The sequence below is a fragment of the Thunnus maccoyii genome, chromosome 15 (assembly GCF_910596095.1).
Source record: "Thunnus maccoyii chromosome 15, fThuMac1.1, whole genome shotgun sequence".
Classification (NCBI taxonomy): domain Eukaryota; kingdom Metazoa; phylum Chordata; class Actinopteri; order Scombriformes; family Scombridae; genus Thunnus; species Thunnus maccoyii.
The window spans coordinates 20558182-20582309 of NC_056547.1; the positions used below are offsets into that span (position 1 = coordinate 20558182).

The 24128-nt window shown below is 42.9% G+C and overlaps 3 protein-coding genes across 6 annotated transcripts in view; all 3 read right to left on the reverse strand.

Annotated features, from left to right (window-relative positions):
• Positions 1-3575: 3575 nt before the first annotated feature.
• On the reverse strand, positions 3576-5837 carry hoxa1a (homeobox A1a). Its single transcript, XM_042436506.1, has 2 exons — positions 5065-5837; positions 3576-4623 (listed from the first exon to the last, which is right to left on the reverse strand). Exons 1-2 carry the CDS (start codon positions 5669-5671, stop codon positions 4244-4246), a joined length of 987 nt encoding a protein of 328 aa, XP_042292440.1. The 5' UTR covers positions 5672-5837; the 3' UTR covers positions 3576-4243.
• Positions 5838-9288: 3451 nt separating this feature from the next.
• On the reverse strand, positions 9289-12120 carry LOC121913726 (homeobox protein Hox-A2a). Its single transcript, XM_042436505.1, has 2 exons — positions 10887-12120; positions 9289-10273 (listed from the first exon to the last, which is right to left on the reverse strand). Exons 1-2 carry the CDS (start codon positions 11248-11250, stop codon positions 9549-9551), a joined length of 1089 nt encoding a protein of 362 aa, XP_042292439.1. The 5' UTR covers positions 11251-12120; the 3' UTR covers positions 9289-9548.
• A 3566-nt stretch (positions 12121-15686) lies between these two features.
• hoxa3a (homeobox A3a) overlaps positions 15687-24128 on the reverse strand; it is a 33667-nt gene continuing 25225 nt past the window's right edge. For 3 of the 4 annotated variants that reach the window (XM_042436502.1, XM_042436503.1, XM_042436501.1), the window contains 3 exons: positions 23238-23298; positions 18722-19301; positions 15687-16487 (listed from right to left, as the gene is read on the reverse strand). In XM_042436502.1, the coding sequence (XP_042292436.1) occupies positions 15703-16487; positions 18722-19184 (1248 nt within the window). In that variant the 5' untranslated portion in view covers positions 19185-19301; positions 23238-23298 and the 3' untranslated portion in view covers positions 15687-15702. Of the gene's footprint in view, positions 16488-18721; positions 19302-21347; positions 21733-23237; positions 23299-24128 lie in introns of those variants that run through there. The other variant, XM_042436504.1, reaches the window with a different exon arrangement.

Sequence of the window (24128 nt, forward strand, 5' to 3'; positions counted from 1 at the left end):
GCGTAAAAATATCGAAACAAGCGTAAGAAATCTTAATTATAAACAAAACTGAGATACAAAACTATGCTTTTTTCCAAGACATATTTTCCTATTTACAAGTTAATATTTAAAATGAATGCTTCTAAATAAGGCCATGTGACGACCTTTTTTCTTGTTAGGCTATCCGAGATTTTTATTATTATTATTATTATTAAATATAATATATAAATAAGCTATATTTATATTTGATCTGAAATCTTCAATTGATTTAAATATTTTAACTGGTCAACACTTTTAATTTTATAGGAAGTAATGCAGCCTACATGCATCATTTGAGGATTTTTATAAAGTTTCAAAATCGGACTTTTTTACCCAACTGTTTTATTTTAGAATACTCGATTTAGAAAATAGTTTAATAGAAATCGTTTACCTTTATGTCAACGAAACAGCCTGAAAAATCCCCCCTGTGTTATAGTAGCTTTAAAAGCTTATACAGTAAGCTCATTTGGCTAATCAATGTGAAAAAGTCATTTTTTCATATGGCGACTTCCAATCATTTCTATGGCACAAATGTCTGGTTGGCACAAGGCGAACGTCTATTTTACAACACATCAAGGACTCGTAAATGAGTTCTCCGTCTAATTTCTGCGTCACCTCCTTAAGTCAAAAGCTTTAGCCGTCTATTCCTCCTTCACAAAGCCTTAATGATTTGCGTCAAACATCTGTCATCGTCCATGTGTTTATCTGAGGGCCCTAATGGGAACCATCAGCCGCGCAGGGCCAGATTCTGGCGGTCGGACAAGTGGAAACGTTCTGATAGACCATTTTTTACGACGTTGAGGTCGTTTTTAGCATTTAGCAACGAGTCTGAAGGTGTTTTGGTCAAACAGGCCGTCGGAGCTGGACTGTGACTTCGTTGTTGAGGTGCTTGTTTGCCCAGTGTGGTCTGTAAACTCTTGTTTAGGCTTGGGTGGTGCTGTGACAACAAACTCCAACTGTGACCGAGGTTTGACCCCGGGCTTTCTTTTGAGGATCAGCTGCGTTTCTAATTCACTCAGTGTGGCTCCTGCGTGCGAGCAGGGGCCTGGAGGGAGCTTGGTAGAGCTTAGAATCCCCACAGGCCGGGGTCCGGGGACACCCAAGGGTCCTTGAGGAGGTTTATTGGGGTCTCCAGAAACACAGAGATATGCTTTAATTTTAGAAGCATTTATTTTATCCAATCATACACAGAAATTAGCCAAAAAAGAGGGTTCAAATCCTGTAAGAGAAACTTAACTTTCTTCGCCTAGCTATTCTCTACTACGTCTGTTTTATCTCATTAATATTTAAATTGATTAAACGTCTAAAATCTTATCAGCTTTAAGGACACATATGGCAACATTAAATTAACTTGGGATCTGTGGCCAAATTAGTTATTTGCCAAAATGTTCCCTATTACAGGAAAATTCGTAATTGCAGGCAAAATAGAAAGACACCAGATGTCTTAAGAATTAACATAGAAATATGATAAAAGTCAGGCTGCTGATTAAGATTTTTGTTGAGGGTCGTAAACATTACTTTTTAAAATTAATTGTATCACGTATGAAATATGGATTTTTCCAAAGACACCAGTCTAAACTCGTGTTATTAGAATAGGCTAATAATTAGTATTATTATTCTGAGTTTAAATAACTTATTTACTTGTTTGTCATTTTTATAAGTCATCAACATGAAAAATAAAATGTCGCTTAAAAGTTGTTAAAATTTGAACAAAATCTACTTGGATTAGTTTTGACTGACTTTTAAATCCTCATTGTTAAAATATGTATGTACACATAACAGTTCAAAATCATAATTTATTTTTCATACATCCTCGTAAATATATTCCATGTATCACTTCTTCGGCTACGCTAAACTCTCACAATAGCTCTACTTAAGTTTCGAAAAGTGTTAAATGCTTAAAATCAGGAGTATTTGTATAGTGGGTAACAACTAAATGCGTTTCGATATGCCTTAAAAATCTTCAGACGAGTATTACCAATCTCCTATAAAAATGGTAATATATAGTATAACTAACTAAGGTAGTAAATAGTGTAACATATTAATAATTTGAATTGTTACCAAACTTTTGTTAAAAATAAAATTGTAGTAATTTATTAAAATAAAAGAATTCATAATCTGACAGATTAAGTACATAAAGTTTCTTTAGACGTTTTTTTTTTTTCAGGAATATAAAAACAGAATCTTTGACCTCATTCACATCCAGATTGTCCTGACAAACACAAACAGGCCCCTGAGCAACACCCCATGCTTAACTATTTATACCGAAACAACTCCTCTCTTAACAAAATGAGGGTGTCTGCAGTCACCAAACTAACGTTGTCTCTGCCCTGAAATGTAAGAAAACACCCAATACAAAGTAAAAACAATAGAAAACATACATTAACGAGAGCTGAAATGAATAAAAGAGAGGTTGCCTACATAACTTACTCTCCTTTTCCATGTTTGTTGTAGCTGAATTAGTGTGAGCAGCCTGTGCTGCAGCCTCAGCAGGTCTCCACAGCTCCAACAGAACAGTTCCTGCAGGTGGATCCCAGGTAAAGGTGAACGTCGCCCATTAATCATGGTTCTTTCGGCGTTTTTGCCCTTTTATGGTAGGATGGACTCGCATCCTGCACACCAGGAATTAAAACAGCAGAGGAATCAGGAAACCCCTTCTAGCGTGAATATGGGACAAAGGCTGACTTAAAGAAAGCATGTAAACCACATTTTCAGTTCAGACACACTTGTATAATATTAATAGTATATATATATATATGTATATATTTCCACTTGTAATGTAAATAGATTTTAAAAGACAATATGATGGATATTCACCTATTTACACTTATATTAATTGTCCTAAACAGCTGATTTACGAATAAGGCGTAAAAAAATTAAATAATTTTAAATAATAGTTATGTGTTAGTGCGTGATTGTAGCTAACTGTGTGACATGCAGAACTGCAAGTTTTCACTGTTCATATTGTCATCAGGTGGGGATGATGACACTTCCATGTAACTTTGGGAACTGAGGAGTTGACGATGACAGGGCCAATGGGGCCCCATCCTTGTCGATAGTCTAACCTCGATGTATTAATCGATAGAGTTTCTTTTTTTTTTGTCCCCTCAATAAGCCGAGAGCTCGATAAGGTTCTCATCACAAATGACGCTGACGTCCGCGCTCTCATCTCCTCCATGGATAAACATGCCTTTATTATGCCAATAACTCTTTACCCCAGGGACTGGAGGGAGCACGGCCGCATACATTGAGAGATTTTGTGGTGCGTAAAAGCGCACGTGCAGCTTCTCAAATGGTGGGAACACAGACAGAGCCTTCCTTTCTTGTCCACAGAGCTTAAAGTAGAGGTCTGATGGGTGGATTTAGCTTAAAAAGTCTCTCTAATTCTGTCTCTTTCATACATGATTCCCCTCAGCAATGACACGAAGGAAAAGTTTTTAGAGGTAAACGCACTTTAATACACATGATTGACCCGTAAACGTCTCTCTGGACAAAACATTTTTGTATGTGCTTGATTAAATATATAACAGATAGCTAAAAGCCACACATGACCGGTTCCCCAACTGATAAAACTCAGCGCCCCGCCACTAATACATGAAAGCGTTACGCATCATGCAAATCTTACACAATGGACATTCAGACAGTCGCGACACACAGACACACAGGCCTGAAACACATGTGACAATGATTAAGGAGGTACTATAACAATGCACTCTGTAACGGTTACTAAACGAGGTCATCTCGTTGATTGTGTGATGCCTAATTGGCGACATCCAGTGCAATCGGCGTGGCCATGGTGCACAACTTTGGCACATTTGAGGTATTTGTTTGTGGGTGCAGCTTTGTGACTTGACATTGGCACATTCCGCAGCACTGGTCAGGGGCAGGTGTAAGGAAAGTACTGTATATTTCCTACGCCATCATAGTCGTGGCGCAGCGCGTATGTAATGTCATTAAAAAAAAAAAGAACACATTTTGAACCATGGCCTACACTTGTTTTGACAGCTATGCTATCGTTCTTCCGAACACAATATACAATATAAAACAAATCTATAACCCAGAAGTGGTCCATATTATTGTTCAAAGTCTCAAATAGTGCATTAACTCATCCTAAATGTCCACACATGTCATCCATTAACCAGGACTTTGGCTTTGATACACTGGATATTATCTTTGGTATATACAGGCCGCCTGTGGCCTAAAGAGGTAAAGGGGCAGTTGATTCTTAATTGGAGGAGTAAGGATCAGCCCCCGTGGAAGACACCATGGAGGATGAAGGAGATGGAGTAGAGGGGGCTGAGATAGACTTTTCTGATGCTGCATCGTCCATTTTCTCTTGAATGCTCTCTCCTGGATCGGAGGACGGAGTTTTGGCCGGGAGCAGCCCTTCCTTCTCCCGCTTCTTCTGCTTCATCCTGCGGTTCTGGAACCAGATTTTCACCTGAGTCTCATTCAGCTGCAGCGCGGCCGCAATCTCTACGCGCCGCGCCCGGGTCAGGTACTTGTTGAAGTGGAACTCCTTCTCCAGCTCCGTCAGCTGCTTGGTGGTGAAGTTGGTCCGGACCGTGTTCGGCTGACCCCCATAACCGTATTCCCCAGACCTTCCTGCAGACAGAGAAACAACTCACGGTGAACTTGCAGAAAGAAGATACACTAAATGCACTCTGCTCACAATACACATGAGTTATAGGACAACTACTTGAGGCTGGGAGCAACTTTTACGCAGCAAGGTGCAACTTTTACGCATCAGTCTATTGATATCAGCTACTTTGAAACACGATGTAATTCAGGTCTGGAAAGACACCAAAGGTTTTGCCTCTATGACCTTATTATGATAGTACAGGTGGCCTAAGGTGACTGTGACAGGAAGTGTGAAACACACTGCACTCAGGTGCATCAAAGTGTCCAACACAGAAAACATCGGCCAGCATTGTCCAACAGCACTTCCCATTTAATAATCCTACATTGTTTACATACATAAAAGTTCATGCCACACGCATTGACACCACCTCCCTCTCACACATAAACACATCACTTGGCACCCACCTGTTTTGGGTGGGTTCCTCTTAACTTTCATCCAGTCGAAGGTTTGTGCAGAAGAGCCGCCCTCAGACAGAGGTGAACAGCATGCCTCCAGGTGAGCTGCGTGCAGTGGTGACAGCGGGTTTGAGCACCCAGGAAAGGGGGCTGCTTGCTCATGCCCGCCGCCATAGGCGGCGTGGGCATACTGCAGCTGGCCCAGGGGGGCGGCACTGTAGCCTTGGCGATGCTGAGAGACCATGGAGGAGGAAATGTTACCCGAGTACATCAGTGGGCCGCACTGGGGGAATCCCGCTGTGGAATCTACTTCCTGGTTGAGCGCGTAATGGTTATAAGTAGTACAGAAACTTTGGGGTCCATAGCTGGAGCTACAGGCCGGGTGGGCCCCATAAGCGAGACCCAGAGAGCTCGCAGTAGACTGGTATGACCCCGGCTGATGAGGGATGCCGTCAGGGGAAGCCCTGCTCGCCATGAAACGGTCATCCGCCCCGCAGTTGTTGACAGTAACCGCGCAGGACTGAAAAGTTGTAATCCCGTGGTCCGAGTGGAAAGCCCTGACAGAGCATGAGCCACCTTCACCGCTCATCACCGAGTAGTCTAAGAAGCTGCTCATTGTAGCATTGTTCTACCGGGACCGAGGGACCGTCCGCTTTACAGACACCCTCTGATCTCTTCCTCTCTCCCCTCTTACCCTGAGTGACCGTGCCAACCTTTACCTATACTCCGTCCTTATCAGAGGATAGAGGGGGGGGCGCACGGGCCGATATCAATGAACGGGTGTTGTCACGTGGGCCCGGGTCAGCCAGTGAGGTACTTGTCCTTATCCCCTTAGCCGGTGACAGATTGGTGTTTGAGTGGCTATTTAAATTCCAGGCGCTCGTCGATCAAGGTGACGCGCGTCGCCACTAATGTATTGGCCGAGCAAACAATGAGCTGGGAGGCAGACGGCGGTGGACAGCTCCGGGGTCGCATGAAGAGCGGGGAACGGCAAACACGGCGTCTTCTAACCCCTGCTGTGTGCTCTCCAGCCCGGGGAAAGATTAACGTTTCACCCTGTGTAACCTCTCCTAGGACGACCTAGCACTCTGACCTCAGGTACAGTATTTTTGGAAAGGAGAGAGGAATGGTTGTGTGCATGTGTCCGTGCGTATGCGCACACGTATAGCCTAGTTGCGCGTGTGCCCTCCATGCTTGTCTGTATTCGTCCGTACTTAACAACCATGGTGTCATATGTATAATAGTGTCATTGCTGGAGAGAGGGGCAGCAGTCATTCTCTCCTGGATGGATGGCTCAGAGTGTGTGTGCAACTGCCACAGGCTATCTGTGGGCTATCAGTGTCCCATTCCAATGCGAAGTGTTTCACGCTTTAACATTGCGAGGGATTTGCTCAGCAAATATTGTCACGGTGTGACAGTGAGGGAGAAGGTTTCACACGCCTGACAGTTAGGTCAAAGAGAGTTTTTCTGTAACTTTGTTTCCTCATCAAGGTCGCATTAGATATATTTGGCTGCTTGCTGTGTATTTGCTGGGAGGTTACAGGTGATGTAATGACAAGACAACACATTAAACATAAAGATGATGTGGTATTAATTTTTTTCTCTCCCAGGGTCATGGGGGCTGCTATCTACTCCGATTTCACTCCCACATGTATTCATTATGCATGTATAGTGATCAAATGATGTGATAATGCGAAGCCCGTCGCGGAGCTAATGCGCCCATATAGCCCGAGGTGCGAGTGTGGGCTGATTATCCTAAGTTCATCAAATAAAGCTGTTGGAGAAATTAATGGCTGCGAAAAGCACCGCTGCAAAGGCAGAGCAGGGGGATTGTGTGTGTGTGTGTGAGAGAGAGAGAGAGAGAGAGGGAGAGCTGCAAGTAGCAATAGCAGAGCGCTGGGCCAACCTCTCACTGAGGAAGGAAAAGAAAGAGGAAGGGAGGAGAGAGAGAGAAGGAAGGACGGAGGGAGGAGGGAGGGAGGGAGAGAGGGCCCGATGGAGGGATGGGCGCCCCCGCTGGCCATATAGGGTCTAACACCCAAAATACTTTTCACTGTTTATAAATATGGGGTGGCATTATTCCTAACACTCAATCATCAGAAACTGACACTTAGATAAACTGCTCAATTGACAGGTTGTCTTATGTTTCAATTACATTTGGAGATATGATCAAATATAAACACTTGAAAATAGACACAGTTGTAGATCTATGCCTGAAGGTCTGTCAAATATGTGATAGCCTATATTATTATTAAGTTGCACGCTTATAAGCTTAAATATGTTAAAGTAAGTGTTGAAAAGAGGGGAGATGATGCAAACTTCCCACCAGTGAAAAAAAAGCGCAGTGGGGTCAATACCCCCCACCCTTCCTCTCTACTCTCTGTCTTCCCAGCTGCCTCTGCAACAGAGTGAGTGGGCGCAGTGGATCCTTGCCTGCCTGCTTGCTTGCTTGCTTGCTTGCTTGTCTGCATGTGGAACCTTCGCCAGGCCTTGGAGCTTTCTTGGCTCTTTGTGTGAACACATGTGCGCAGAAAAGGCGCGCTGTCTCGGAATGATTTGGTTATACTGGACCTGTGGTTAATCACTGGGCGCTGGAGTGCAGAAGTGTAGGATCCCCCCCCCCCTCTCTCCCCTCCCACCACAACCACTATACACCCCCCCCCTCTCCTCAACACACACACACACACACACACACACACAGTGACACACGCACTCCAGTTGCCCAGTAGGCTAATGTTCAGCCAGTCAATGTGCTCCTTATGGCTTCCAGATTATTCGATAAACCGCCGCTGAACACTGCGAGTTTATGAATTTCTCACGTGTGTGGATGAGTTTCTGCATCGATCCCTGCAGGCCGACGTCGCAACCGGTGGTTGTTTGCTGTTCTTACACACAAAACCGTTAAAGTGCCCCTATTGAGTCAAGCTGTGCATGAGCTTATAACTGATTCCCATAAGTCAACTCAAGTGCAATACAATAGAGCAAGACCATTCATAATCCCTATATTGAACTCCAAGACCTTCCATATAAGTGCAACACTAACTGCTGCTCCAATGACGCTGAAAAATCTCCCCAAAACATACAAACTATCTCTCAAGTAAACCAAATATTGCGTAATGATCCTCTCTCTGCAGTTAGGGAGCTATTCTTAGTAAATATATGTTGGATTACTCTCATTTAGTCCAGAAGTAGTCTGTTTTGAGTTTGGGCTACTTTTACCACGCGGGGAAGAGTGCAGCCTCATAATCTGAGCAGGCTGCTACTGCTGCCGCTGTCGCCGAGCCAGAGCCGTGTTTAAACAAGCTATAAAAATGAATTATTACCAAACGCATGCAGGGACTCAGCCCCTTTTCAGCTCAGGAATTGGGGAGTCCCGTATGAAAATGTAAGTGGGGTTTTATTTGTGCACATTACGCCACAATTGGTCTCCTTAATGTCCGTCTCATTCATGCCACGGAGTGATTTATGAGCTCCTGAAGGCAAACATGGCTCGGGTATTTGCCTGCAACATGCACACAATGTTAAGAGCCCTGTCATGCTAAGATCAGTGCTGGCGTATTTGCTTTTACTCTACAAAGTATGAAGTTTGAATGTGAAAGAAAACAAATAATCTGTTATTATAATATAATTATTAGTGTTTCCTGTTGGCAGCATGGAATAGTGCTAACGTTTCTGTGCAATTATAAATAATTCAAATGTATTTTCAGCAAAAAAAACAAGTTTTGGCATCAATAATTTGTTAATTAACTGCTATTTTACAGACGTTTAAAAGTTATTTTACCATTTTAAAAAAAAGACCTATCAGCAAAGTTTTAAATAGACAAAGGGACTGTTTTAGCATTCATTTGATAGAAAGACAGACTTTTAAAAAAAGAAACTTTTCAAAAACTAGACTTCTTAAAATAATCCGGATCATCCTGAAATTAAATTCTATAATAAAAGTAAAATTCAACCTGTGTGTCCCTTCACACCTCAACGCGCACTAGACTATTTATACTCATTGCCAACCTGTTGTTAAATTTGCATAATGTCTCTATCTTTCTATGCCCTACTTCTTTTATTTTGCATATTTTCTACATGAATAATTCAAGCAAAAAAAAAAAAAAAATTCGGTCAGGAAGTAGAATAAGAAAAGACTCAAAACACCAGAAGAAAAAGATTGTAGCAAGTTAATTGTATTCTAACAAAAATATCCAAGACATTGGAAGCTATACAAAAATAAAAACGACCAGGTTCCATAGGCCTAATATTGTATAATTATTCACATACACTCATAATTCCCATTCCAAGAGATCAATTTGTTATGGTAATTACAAGCCACTTTTAGAGCTACTTCGGTGATTTAATTTCATCCTTACCTTGAATTAATCTTCAAGTCAAATATCAACAGAATAAATGTGCCGAATATACAAATAACATCAGAGTTAATACCATCGTAGCCTGATATTTATTGTCCCGAAAAAAAATCAAGAAGTTATTGTGATTGATTTCAATTAATAGTTCAGATGCTGCAGGTCGATTGTAGTTAGAGACTCCGAGAAAAAATAGAAACTGTCCGTAGAAATGTCCACGGGGCTGTCCAGGGATTCTGACAAGCTCGGCGAGGCTGCATCGGAGAGCTGTAGGCAGGAATCCGAGGAGAAAGGTTGAAAATCGTGTATAGAAACATCCAGGGCCGGGGGACTGTCGCCATTGTCCGGGCCAGATGCCGAGCCGGGGCCCATTGTTGACATGCAGCCCGGAACAGTGGGTGACGGGTTGGGAAAATGTTTCAGATTTTTGTCATTGCTGTTCAGTGGCGCAGCAGAAAAGCTCATGGTCTCGCCATTGTGGAGCTGCTGTGTGGAGCTAAGAGAGTTATTCTGAAAGGAGCAGGTATCTCTCTCCAGCAAGGCCCCGCTCCGCTCGTACAGGGGGCCCTCGTCCTCATCGTCGCTGTGGATGCCGTCCTCGCCGCCGGGCCCCTTCCCTTCCCCGTTGCGGTTCTCCTTGCTCTGCGTCTGCCGCTTGTGCTTCATGCGCCGGTTTTGGAACCAGACTTTGACCTGCCTCTCAGTCAGGTCCAGCAGGGCCGCTATTTCCACCCTCCTCGGCCGGCACAGATACTTGTTGAAGTGGAACTCCTTCTCGAGCTCCAGCAGCTGTGTGTTGGTGTACGCTGTCCTCAGCCGACGGGAGCCCCCTCCTCCCCCTCCGCTCTCCACAATCTCAGGCGAGCCTGGAAAATAAGCAGCACGGTAGCGTGGGATTAAAACGCAGGACACAACAGTTACATAACCTCGCTGCCCGTGAATTGAACATTATGGCTATCACAAACCACCAGAGAGTGGCTCACAACACGCTGCAGCAAAATGGCCGCTGGAGCTAATGACTCAGGGTTATAGCCTATACAGCTTTTATCCAAAGATCATGATTGCAGAAAGATACTCATTACATTGTTTTACACATAAAATAACGTCCAGTATGAGCGTGAAGCAAACACAGTGCACTATAAAAGCAGTGAGGTCCAAGCTGGTGTGGGATACTAATGAATACTCCAGCTGCCCTCCTCGGCAACGGCACTCCATCACTCTTCATTACTGTCACACATCAAAACTCTGCTACGGCTAGGGGAATAAATCATCTCACATCACCAAACTTTACCCAAACTTTTTTTCTTTCTTTCCACAGTCACAATCACAGCAAGCTAGTATCCATTAATCTATCAAAAATAAAAAGCATATAGCCTCTTCGCTTTTTTTGAGGGAAGGCCTGTGTACTGAGCTCCAATTTAGCAACAGATAGTAAACAATTTTTTTTGTTGTAAACGCCCGTGTTTTGATATCACCCACCTTTTGGGGAGAAGCACACAGGTCCATTGGAGATGGCGGTAGCGGTAGAAGTCGGCAGGTGGTTCCTCTTGGAGGCTTTCTTCTCCCGCATCCAGGGGTACTCCGGGGGTAAGGAGGCGGTGGGCAGCGGGCTGCATCCGTCGGGGCTGTGCCTGGGCCGGCCGTGCCGCGGATGGCTGCCCGGATTCAGGCTGGGAATGGTCTGCTCAAAGGGAGGAGGAATCAGTGTCGGGCGTGAAAGCGTCGAGCTCTTGATTGATGAACTTTGAAATGAATCAGCGACAGGGGGGAAAGATGTCAGGCACTCAGCAAGCGACGGCTGACTATTGATAAAACCGCTCTCTCGCTCGAATTCGTAATTCATCTCCGCTCCCTGAGAGCCGAGGAAAGTTTGCACGCGTATTTTTATAAACGTTGCGGCTCAGTGAAGACGAGAAAGAAAAAATCATTAAAAAAAATCTCCTGGTGGTGTTTTTTTTCTATTTCACTGATTACGGCCGTATGGGGACCGAGCTACTATTAAACTATTGAATTCATGGAGACAAGGTTGAAATTGGACCGAATTGCCTGTCACATGATTACCTCTGCCCAATGACAATTTGGGGTTTAATCAAAAGAAGCCACTGTCTGCCTGATTGATCCAAAAACTCAGATGAAGAACGCCTCGCTCAGCTGGGGGACGACTGTTTTTATTTACATCTTTGTCCGCTCAGTTTATCCTCCTCTCGCCCTTCCAGTCCAGTCCACTAAGCTACAAAATGTGTTTTTTAAGAATGGCTGACGTTCACTATTACAGGGAAGGAGCCCAGCCTAGGGTGCGCGGATTCGTGCACTCCTCTTTCTCGTATTGTTTGAGGATGTCAGTCGAGAACGCCCCCACTACACACACACAGACACACAGACACACACACATTTCACGCCAGTAGCTATTCATATAGGCAAGAGTCAGAGTTGGGGAAAAAAAAAAAAAACACACACACACACTCCAAAAACTGATATTGAGACTTCTCGACAGAAACAAACCCCAACAATCCAGCCTGCTCAGTGAGTGTGGACCTCAGAGTAGATGTGATTCTTCAATGATGTACACTAATGAAATATGCAGTGCATCCACGAGCATGTGTTGCAATAAAAAGCCCATCTATTAAGTTAATACTGACAAATATGACACGTTCAGACCATTTCATGCCATAACAGCAGTTTAACGTGTACAGTTATAGCCCAGAAACGTGTGAACAGATACACACGCATACATGCATGCACACTTACAAACTCTATTGCATTATTATATCTATGCAGCTCTAAGACGTAATACTAAAGAATGTGGATCAGCCGGCATGTGCTTTTTGTTTATTTTGCAAAAGGTCGATTTTATAATGAGGTCATGCGCGTCCATGTGCGTGCATATACGCACAAACACATTGCGTTCTTTCTTTTGTAAGTGCTAATGGTCAAAAATGTTCGATAACCAAAAGCAACCATAATAAGTACCTTTACTTATATATTATACTAACATTTATAATGGTTTCATTATCATGTTGGGTTGGGAAGCCACAGGGCTAAAGCTGGGTTAACTGGGAGGATAGTGGCTGAAATGCTGAGAAAGGACTTCTACTGTGTTTCCAGTATCAGTTCTACCTGAAAATTGCAATAAAGCGAATACCACCACGCTTACAATCCAACATTTACAACGAATCCATTTGCAACGTTATTATGTAGACTATATGGAAATGTTATTGCATGTTTCTTCCCCGCAGTGTTTGGTTTCATAGCCTTTTCCAGCATAATCTGAAAGCCACATTTGGGATGTTTTTCGTCAAATAGTACATGTTGTATTTTCATTCATTCAACAAAAAAAAAAAATATGGCTTAGTGAGTAAGAGAGGGGAAGAAGAGAAGTGGTAGGCCTCTCTCAGTTTGTTGCTTATATACCAAACAAAGAGTCCTGGAAGCCTGTGCGCGATCAATCTTACTCGCCAAAAGGTCTGACAGCTCGGTGCCCTCACAACACATTTAAGGCTTCTAACTCTCCCCCGGATCAAATGCAGCCAGGAAGCGGCGAGAAACACTGGCCACTCAGATTAGAACCAGTTTCTGCTCGCAGTTATAGCCGGGTTGTTGCTGGAGGGATGTTTTAAAAGATAAATAAGAATCCAACTACACACGCTGCGACCATTTCCTTTTTTGAGGAGGCGGTAACGCGCCAACGGTGAGTAGGGCGAAGCAGCTTCTCCACCTGGCTTTTACCTTTTTTTTTTTTTTAAAAATGTGAATGCTAATTTTACACAACGACTTGCACATTATTTTTTTGGTAGACACGCAGGGTTGTGAGAGGAGCAGACTGTGTGGTGAAGGACAGAGTTGCTAGGGGGAAGAGATGGATGGCTTTTTTGGAATTACGCACAGGCTTTGTGTGCAAGGAAAGGAGTGGGTGGCGGCATTTAGTGGACCCCAGTCTGTCCTACACACTTGTCTTTACAGCAGGATTGATTTAAGACCACTTTCCCACGGATGGAAATGCAATGAAAGAAATACAAATCTTCTGTTTGAGTTAAAACGTTATTTATGTGCTACCTGTGTATGGCGCGTATGGGTCAAATCAGTGTCTTGCTGTGTATGCGCGTGCATGTGTGTGTGTGTGTGTGTGTCTGTGTTGGATGCAGAAATACTCAGTGCATCAGCTTTTTTTTTTTTTTTTTTCTTTTACTCTGACACACCATGGTTCAATTGTTCTAGGTTTCCCTGCTAACCATATGTCAGGGCTAGTAATGTTCATGCCCTGTTATATCAATCAGATTGGGATTGAAAATGATTTCTTGGTGCAAAATCAGAGAACCAATTATTGTACAGTTGCACAAAGGCATAAAAAGTAAACATGTTACAATAGGGGTTTTGATAAATTGATGAGAAAGGTATAAAACTCTTCAAGCAACCAAATAATCTGCTCTTTTTCTAGACGAATTAGAAAATTACAAAACATTTTGGCTGCATGAATATTATATTTTAGACATTCAGCAATGCTTGGAAATTATTATAGAAAAAAAAAACATCAATTTACTTTTTAAAATTGAGGATATTTTCTCGGCAGCCCCCTTCATTTAAAGCAAAACATACACATAAACATTTCAACTTTCCAGTGATCATTTCCTTCTCTGTAACCATCATCATAAACGAGGCATTTCGCGTTGAACTGCCTTGTCTGCAAATCTGCACAATAATGAGACAAATAAGCTCCGTTATGACTCCAGTTCAGCCTGTATCCTCTCTGACCGCATTTGACTGACTGAACATATCAGGGAATTATTTTTCAAACGATTTCTCATTTAGCTTGTTGTCTTCTTGCAGAATCTCCAGAAGGGCCCCGGTGACATTTTTATTATTATGGATGTGCCCACGCAGATGAGAGGAGCGGAGAAGGCCACCCGAGAGTTTTCCTCACGTCGAATCAAGAGGAGGGAAAGGAAATCATGTAGTCTTTATTCAATATTTGACGTTATCTGCGGCCATGTCCTCTTATGTTATTGAAAATTAATTAAGCCCAATGATTCCACGTTATTCTATATGTAAAAATAATTTGCAAATATGTAGATTTACCAATTACCACACATGATTTTTATTATTTAAATGGTAGCATTTTATTAGTATACTGCTAATTGTCTAAAAATGGTGTTTTTGCTTTTTTATTATCACCTCGTCAGTTCCATACCGTCATGAAATATATAGCAACAATAATAATGTATAACTGCAAAACTAGAAATATATTTTCATATTTTTATTTAAGAAATTGTCTTGTATTTAATTGTCATCATGTGAAATGCTTCTGAGATGCATTTAAATTAAAACGGAAGGATATGCTTTAATTATATTTCAATTCTTTTATTTATTCTTCAAACTGGAGCAGCATGGAATGTATGACATCGAAAAAAAAATTGATGATGTCTGTTTCTTTTTTTTTTTTCTTCAATAAAGAAACTGCTAACGTGTGTCCTTCTTTCCACCCTTATTGCATGACTGATTGATTTTACATTCACTGAGAAAAGAAAACACCTCCTCGAAGAAGAAGAAGAAAAATGGAAACAGAGCCGAAAATAGCAACATGGTGCACTTCTGCTGCTGCTGCTGCTGCTGCTGCTGCTGAGGAGCTTCTTGCAGACTACATGTATGGGCTGAAAAAGGGCCGAGACGCTAATATCCACCAACCTTCTCCCCATACAAAGATCACAGGGGTGTCAAATAATACTAAAGGACTATTTTTTTTTTACACCGAACAAAATAAATAACATTAGAAAGTAAGGGAGGTTGCGTGTAAGCTCATGACCCTTGTATTGAAAATGTAGGCTATTTCCCCTCATAATCCCATCTCGTGGCTCTTGAGGATCCTCTCACAAGTGCAACAAAATGCAAAACACAATTCTTCAACTGCGGATAAATAAAATACGGACAAATTCACATTAAAAATGAATAACATATGTTCATAATACCCTGTTTGAGTTTCGATTTTAAAACAAGATTTAAAAAAAAAAAAAAAAAAAAAAAAGATTAAATAGGCCTGTGCATATACTGTGCCCCCCTCCCTCCCGCTCTAGACGTCCTACAGCCCAGATAAAGGTCTATGTGAGACAATGACACGAGCAAATAGAGAAAAATTCAAGCAAGTCGTGATTATTTATCCTACGCTACTTCACACATCAAACTATAGAAAACATAAACAAAAGCAGAGAGAAGGTGGGAGCCATTGAGGAGGCGCAGAAACAAAGCAGTAATGTGTCTGGAGGTGGATAAGACAATGGGCGGAGTGATCCGGGCAGCACCACAGCTACAGATGCGTCAGTTTGGGCGCTTCCTGGATTCTTCCCTGAGAGTAGTGCGACGTTAGGTCTGTGTACGTCGGTGTCGGATCACACACTCCGTGATGCTGACTGTTGCCCATTGTGATTGCTCCATTGTAGTCCATGTTTGCGGACGGCGGGTGCGAGAGATGGGTCAGACCGAAAACGGAGGCCCCAGAATTGGGCATTGAGTCGATGTAACCTCCGCCAACATAAACGGGGCTGCCCTGCATGTGCGTCCCGTAGTTGCCATTGCCTTGGAGAGGATGCGCGTCATACTCGGGCGTGGCCGAGTCGGTCCCGGGATACCTCTTCTGGGAGGGCGGGCAGTTGTTGAGCGAGCTGTTCAAAGGAGGGGGGTATGACGTGGCCATACCGTATGCATTTTGATGAGGTTTATTGTAAGACGTTGGCGACTGGGATTCATAAGGTACACTGTTTACAAGAGAATGCATAGAGTTGAGGTATCCTCCACCGCCACCAGAGCCCGGACCCACGGGACTCCGAGGGGACTGTCCACCAGGGGAAGGCATCATACCGACGCCTTTTTGATCCTTCTTGTATTTCATCCTACGGTTCTGGAACCAGATTTTGATCTGTCTCTCGGTGAGGTTGAGCAGGTTGGCCATCTCCACCCTCCGGGGTCTGCAGAGGTACCGGTTAAAGTGGAACTCCTTCTCCAGCTCCACTAGCTGGGCGCTGGTGTAAGCTGTCCGGGCCCTCTTCGATGCTGCTGACCCCGGAGGACTCTTGTCTCCCGGACAACTCTCCACTGTCAGGGAGGAGGAGAGGAGGATGTCAATCAGTAATCCATTACAGACAGAGAGAGAGAGAGAGAGGGAGAGAGAGGCAGAGACAGGAGAGTGAGAGTGAAAGTAAAACAGCTGATAACTCTCCACTATGAGGAGGGGGTGGGGATGGAGGGTTGGATAATAAGAGAACAGTTTACTAGATAAATATGTCCTGTTCGACTACTTAAATAGAGGTTTTATCATCAACTCCCTCTCCCTCGCTCACTAGGTGCGCGTGTGCGTGTGCGCGCCTGCACGAGGTGCAAGCATCTCAACAGTTTGATAAATCTGCTCCCTATTGCAAAGCACAAGGGTTATCATCAAGGTTCTATAAGACAATTAACAATCAATGGATAGACAATGCGCCTGTGTACACGCTACACTAACTGCAAAGCACCAAGCAAAAAAAAATTGTAACTGGAGAATCATAGGTCAATATCTGATATGGAAGCAGGTGAGCTCGGATTTCCTACTAAAACATTTGACCCTCATCTTCCCCCGTAGTCATACAGTAGCACACGCGTAATGCAAACACAAGCATTATGTATTCCTCAGGGTGTATAAAACAGCTCGCCTTGCCCTCACTGATAAGCCTCCCTTTCTAAGAGGCTGGAGCTTGCCTGCAGAATAGCAAGGTGTAGCTTACTACAGCTGTGGCAGGCGGCCAACACTTAATAAATTTCACTACCTGTCGCCCAAACCTTGAGCAAAAGGAATGCATTATGACATAACCCGACCCATTAGGTTCTTACAGAGATGAAAGAGAAGTTAACACGAGGAGTAGGAGGGGATACCCATTTAATCAAGTCAATCACTTGTTAAAAAAAAAAAAAAAATGATGATAATTCATTAATTAATTTTCAAAGACGCTAGTTTGGTTGATTCATAAAAGAGAAACATTTGGGAGACGTGCGTAAAAGCCCTGCTACATGTGTTAAGCACAGACCGGACATGATAAAATGATTAAGATGTGGCTTACGTACGTGCGTAAAACGTGCGCAAAAGGCTTCCCATACGTGTTAGCACTTCAACGTGTTGTTAAAAACTAATGACACCTTCCCAACATAAATCACAATGAGTGGCGTTACACTGCGTTGGATTTTCAACTCTTGTTGCAGAAGAGTACCTGTGATTTAATTATACAATTACCCACAGATTTCAAAATGAGGAGGCCGTAGGAAGATTAACATCTCTGACTTTTTAGATTGACTCTTTGACATTCCCCACTACCACCTCCCACTCTGATCCACCAAGTTTCCCTCTAATCAAAACGGCAGGATCTGGCTTACGTACGTGCGTAAAACGTGCGTAAAAAGGGCTCTCCATAAAGGTTAACACCTTAACATCTTGTTAAAAAACTAATGAAAACACCTTCCCAAACATAAATCACGCTAAAGGGCAACATATTTCTTTGCAATGTCAACTCTTACTGTAGAACAGGGCTCAAAACGTAATTAGAAGATTAGCTAAATAATTTACAAAATAAGGCGGCCATGGGAAGATGAGCATCTCTGAATTTCTAGGTTGGCCCTGTGTAAATAAACACCCCCAAACATAAACCCCCCCAAACTGACCCACCAAGTTTCCCTGTAATCAAAACATCAGGACAAACTGAAACAACTGTTGTGCGTGTTTGTTTGTTGTCTCTCTGGGAACATTATGTGATCAGTGGAGATGCGTGTTTACAGTAGGAAGAGGTCAGCTTCAGGGCACAGGGACAACAAATGGTGGAGGCTAGTCCTTATGTTGAGGCAAATGATTTTTATAGTATAGTACAGTCTTCAAGTAGATCACATTTGGTCCAATATTTTGGAGAATGTTCAAGATTCTCTTCACAATGTGCACACAATAAAAGCATGGAAGTGTTGGTTGCACTCTGTGGTCATTTTTGAGGCTTTGTACTTCCTGAAGGATCCCATTGAGGGAACAACATATATAAATATGATACCACAAACCACTGAAGTATAAATATAGAGCTAAATTTACACCTATGTGACACTGGCACAGGAAAAGAAAAACCAGAATATTACCTCAGTGAATCACACACTTCACATGAGCAGTATTGTCCTATTGTGGTTTGCCTCCCCTTCCTCATTCCTCCCACCCACCCCCTATGTACTATGTCCTCCCTCAACAAAACTTATGTAACTTTCTTTGGTTAGGTCATCAGGGTGTGTGTGTATGTCAGCAGCAGCAGTGTTTAGGTTGTAGGTACCTGAACTGGCGCTACTGGTGGGTTTCTGCTTGGTGTTCTGACGGGTTTCCTTCATCCAGGGGAAGATCTGTTTGCCGTGAGTAGAAGAGGTCGGGGAGCCGTTCTTGGCGCTGGGCTGGTTGGACCCGTTGCTTGTGTTTTGGCTGATAGCACCGGGGGATTGTGAGGAAGGGGGTGGGCCTGACACCGGCACCTGCGGTTGATTGCTTTCGGGATGAACCTTGGACTGCGCCGCCTGAATGGCTGTGGTCCTGTCGCAGCTCTCCGCCATCTCCCCCGGCTTCTGCAGAGCCACGGAGCCGTCAGGAGACTGCAGGGAGCAGGCAGGTCGATGGTACTCACTTTCCACATGAGAGGCCCGGGGATATTGGACCTGATTGGCATCATAACTGAAGCCATTTGCGCTTTGATATGGGTAGCCACTGTAAATTGCGGAGCTGTCGTAGTAGGTTGCCTTTTGCATCTCGCCGTTTCCCAATATTTATTTCAGAAACTGACAGGGTCTTGACACCCTTGTAGAATAACATTGGCACCCTGTGGTCACGTGACGCCTCTCCGCCAATGGCCTCCTCGGGTGAACCTAGGGTTACAAGAAGCACTGTGAGGAGAAGAAATGGTGGCGATCCATCTTACTTTTCAATACAGGCCTGACACTGGAGACTATGGAGGCAAGATAGGGCCAACAGTCCTGTAGACTATTACCGTTTACCTTATGGCTTACACAGGGCACAAAGGCACGTACTAACCTTGTATTACCATCTGTGCCAAACAACATTAAAACAAAAACCTTTTCAAAAGCATTTCAGGTTGCCAAATCAATTTTAGGACATAACAAGAAACTGCATGACATTTATAGCCCCTGAGCCTATTAACAATGAAAGCGAATATAGAGTTACGGCACACTTTATGGAGAGGTAAAAAATATATGGTGCTGTAGAAATAACTTATTAGCGGGTTACCACACTGGAAAATAATATTTCTGTTACAATGTTATTCTACCAACAGAGCTGTCAACAGTATATCTTGTTTCTCCTGTAGTAAGTGAAAACATTCCGTGTGGCCAACAAGCTTTTAACCATTTTTTTTCACTGTTTTTCACTGTTAGTATATTAGATTATATATATATAGTTTTCATCAGTAATAGACATCAACGTGCCGTACTTCCCCGGCCACCTGGCGCAAAGCATAAACAACCGCATTCTCTTCTTTTTTCTTTTCTTTGCATGCTGCAAGATAGACTAAATGGAAGAGCCACGAGGAAACCTGAAAAACCGGGCGGGCATCCGTGGTTCTTCATGACCACGGTGTGAACTTTTCCTTGCAGGCCCATAATAATGGCTGCTGTCGGTGCTGTCTGCGCGGCGGCCCGTCGTGGTGATATATGGGGGTCAGTGGGCCGGGACGGCCTGCTCGGAATGAGCGGACCGGTGAGCAGCCAAGCTCCGTACTCAGGCCAACAGAAACCCGGGATGAACAGCTAGAGCCTGCTGCTAAACTACCATCATTCACTCTGAACCACGGGGAGGTAAAAGATTATTGGGAAACTAGAAACGATAATGGACACATATCCACAGGTCATTTTTAGTTTTCTTTCCATAATATGACATTACTAATGAATATTTGGAATATTTTATGTGGAGCCACTATGTTTTAAACCATTAAATAGTGACGTGCAATGCAAACGGATAGTAATAATAATAATTATTATTATAACAACAACATTAATGTTAATAATAAGAAGAATAAGAAGCATAAGAATACGGATAATAATAAGAATAAGAATAAGGATAATAATAGGTGTTCCTTGCTTTTAAATAAAATACATTTCAATATAAATACATATTTTAAACCCGCCGGATTCATCTACTATTTGGTTTTGAAGTCATACAATTCTTTTGTTTGAACTGTAGATTTAACCACTGCAGCCGCCTCAGTCAAGGCATCAGGTAATTTGGAGACTAAATAAAATAAATATTAAAAAAACAACAACTAAATAAAATATTAAATTATTTGATTGCAATTTCAACCTCAAATTTTATTTGCTGAAACTAAAAAGACCTGTGTTTAATTGCAAAGCCCCACAATAACGTATTAATACTAGGCTACAACAGAAGCATTAGTTTACTTATTTAATATTTATTTAAGTATAATATAGTCCCAGACCAGAGCTATAACTAAGCGCATTATCAGAAAGTAAACAGTGAGTAATGAAAGGAAAGCAAAAAAGGAAAACGCCAGATAACTCTGGATCCGTTCATAAAAAGAAGCAAAGCTGTAAAAAAATGAGCCCTCAGCTTGCCCTCAACGCAGCTTAACCGCAGAGTGAAAGAAGGTGTCTTCACTGTATCTGCTGCTCATGATGACCTGGAAAAGATATCAGAAAAGCTTTGTGGTCTATCTCCAGGCGAACCATTGCGATAGTCATAAATGGCAGAGAAAGAGAGACAAAAGACAGACTTGAGCTTTCTGCGCAGCCCCCTGCTCCACGTTAGAGAAATCTGGCTGCCCGACTGTGTGTGTGTGAACTCTTCCTGAACCGAGATCTAAGTCATACGGTGATAAATCACCGCGCGACACACAAACTCCGCCATTTACAACCGAGGGAGCCTATTTCTGGCCTGCTTACCTTATCCTCTGACGACGAATGCAGAGCACCAAGCAATATTTTCTCATTCAGCGGCGAAATCGATCAAAGCAGTAATCCAGAGAAAAGTTTAAAGGCAGGGCTGGCTGGGTTGAAGCAGCAGCAGCAGCAGCAGCAGCAGACTGCGCCCTGCCATACACCAGGCATTAGCAGCCACAACAAAAAAGGGAAGAGCCGAGAGAAACCCCTTTCCTTTTTTCCTTGTCTTTTTTTTTCTCTCCCTACTCGACGTGGATGGGTAAACTGAGATTACGAAAGCAGGCGTGAGCAGTCGGGTCAGCGAGATAAGAGTTATCTGGCCTCAAGATTGAATTTATCGTCCTGCTACAGAGCAATGGCCAGGGCTTCATAGCAATATTAAACTCAGCCAAGGCTATGCTGGACTATGTGATCCTTCACCAGTACCATGCAGACACCAGTGAACTGCCCCGAACCAGAGCGTCACCATAGACAAGAAAAATTATGCAAATGAAGTTGCGCCTTGGAAAGCCAGTTCAAATCAAGTGGCTGCCTCTCCTCCTCCCCCAACCAAATGAGGTAGTGTGTCTAGAAAAAAAATAATACAACGTTACAAATAGCATGCAAGTCCATCCCCAAAGTGTTTTAAATCTTTTTGTTATTATTTACTCCACGTCTTGAGTGGAATTATGAGCCTAGAGGAAGATATGCTGGAGAGAGTAGAATACAAAGGAATAATCAGCCGCTGACTACGCTGCATTTCCATTTCCATGGGACATAAAGGACTTCTAACCACGGCTTAATCATTAACCAACATTTTTACATATACTACTCAATCTTTTGGCACAAGGACGCGCAATTCCTGTTCATTTCAGAGGCAGGTATTCCACTGATCCAGAGTCTGGCTGCTTGGCTTCTTGAATGAAGAATACCACATGAATATTTTTCTTTCTTTCTTTTCTTTTTTTTTTTTTTTTAGATTAGAAAGCACAACAACTTCACATCAAAGCCGTGTTCGGTGTATATCAAGGGAAAAACCCCACCAGGAGAAGGGTGTGAAAAATGGGAAGAGGTTTCATCACCAAAAGGCAAAGCGGAGGACATGCAGGCAGCGAGGAGCAAGGGAGAAGTGAGCCGGCAGCAGGGGGAATCCCTCTGCATGGTAATGCTGTCTGTTGCAGCCAAAAGAAAGACTGAAAAAAAATAGATTTATGTCCTCTCAGGTTCCCAGGGCTGTAAACACGTCCAGAGCAGCTTCTCTGCTGCTTTCGGGCTCTGGGACAAAATTCAGTGACACAATTAAAAAAAAAAATGGTACAACACACGGACGGCGTGGGAGGGTGAGTGGGACAAAAATTCACGGGTGAGGATTTTTTTTTTAGCCAACTCGGCTTTTTCGTCTTTTCCCACATTGTATAATTATTTACTTCTTTGTGCTTTGCTAAACTGCTGATTCGTCTTTCTCTTTAATCTGGCCCTGAGCACAGGGTTAAATGTCAGTGAGGTGGTGGGTCCTGCTGCCTGCATAATAGGGTGTAAAAAAGGAAAAAATATATATATCTGAAATGTTGATGAAAGAAAAATATTTTGAAACTTCAGTGCAGTAAACTACAGCGCAAGCAGATGGCTTTCACAGAAAGTAGTTTTCGAAAGGAGTGAGGCACCGCTCCAAGAGCTGCGATTCCCCTCGTCACTTTTATAGTGACAAATTACACCACAAAGACAAGTGGAAGAGAAGGAATTATTGCTCTCGGCCTGGTCATATTGCTGCTACAAGGAAATGTACAAACCATGGGCTGCTTCTCTATCCCTGCGAGTGCTTTTGGTGGGCGTGTGTGGTACTTATTAGAAATTGAATAAGGATATCACCATCAAGCATTCATAACACAAATCAATAAAGATATATGGACTTACCGAAGGCAGTTCAAGGTGTCTCGGAGACCGTGCGATGGCCTGAATTTACTTGGCTGGAATTCTGCAATGAGGAGTGGAATAAATATTTTTACATTTCTCAGAAGATGATACTTATAACGTGTTTGGAAGAGTATATTAGTGTGGATGTTATTTACAGACAGGCGCTCGCTATAACGTTAGAAAACGGAATTGAGAGGAAGACGTTGTTGTGCGTATACGTTGCGGCCTTGTGTTTAAATGGCGCAAAAAAAGAGAGAGAATTGTGGCAAACAGGTTATTCTAAATCCACTTTAATCCAGTAGGAGAATTCTTTAGATAATTATTGAGTACAAAATTTAGATTTAGCAGCAGGCTCCATGTTTAAGTTTTTAAGTAGGTTAATAATATCTTTGCTGCTTCAGTGAACCATAAATTCTAGATTTTCATTTAACATTTTACAACAAAACATCAACAAAGAATATATCCATCTTTAAGAAACACAAGACTATATAACGAGCAAACAAAACGCATAAATAAAAAGGTAGAAAAGCAGAGTATTCTCGGACAAAAACATTACAAGCAAATATTGCTGCCTATCAGGCGTAATATCACTAATAAAATAAAAATGGGTCTATGCAAATAACATGTTTGTTGTTTCCCCGCGGGCTGGTAAGCATTTTCTCCACAAACGGATCGAATAGTCATTAGTTCTCGCGCACCATCTTCCCCAAGTCCCCGCGCCCATAAATCAAGCAGGAGCGCCGTGACCCCAGCGCGGCCGCGCGGTCCTGTATGGCACTCCGTCTTCCATTATATCCTCGTTTCCCTGGCGGAGCGACACAACCCCACCGCTTTCCCCTACTTTTTATGGAGCTCATCTTGATGTATCATTTACGCACAAAAACCTCACGT

Excerpts from the sequence above, each read along its gene's own strand:
- hoxa1a (XM_042436506.1), bottom strand. The coding sequence starts at position 5,671 with ATGAGCAGCTTCTTAGACTACTCGGTGATGAGCGGTGAAGGTGGCTCA. Across the intron at positions 4,624-5,064 it reads GAGGAACCCACCCAAAACAG|GAAGGTCTGGGGAATACGGT; the intron begins GTGGGTGCCAAG and ends CTCTGTCTGCAG.
- LOC121913726 (XM_042436505.1), bottom strand. The coding sequence starts at position 11,250 with ATGAATTACGAATTCGAGCGAGAGAGCGGTTTTATCAATAGTCAGCCG. Across the intron at positions 10,274-10,886 it reads TGTGTGCTTCTCCCCAAAAG|GCTCGCCTGAGATTGTGGAG; the intron begins GTGGGTGATATC and ends CTTATTTTCCAG.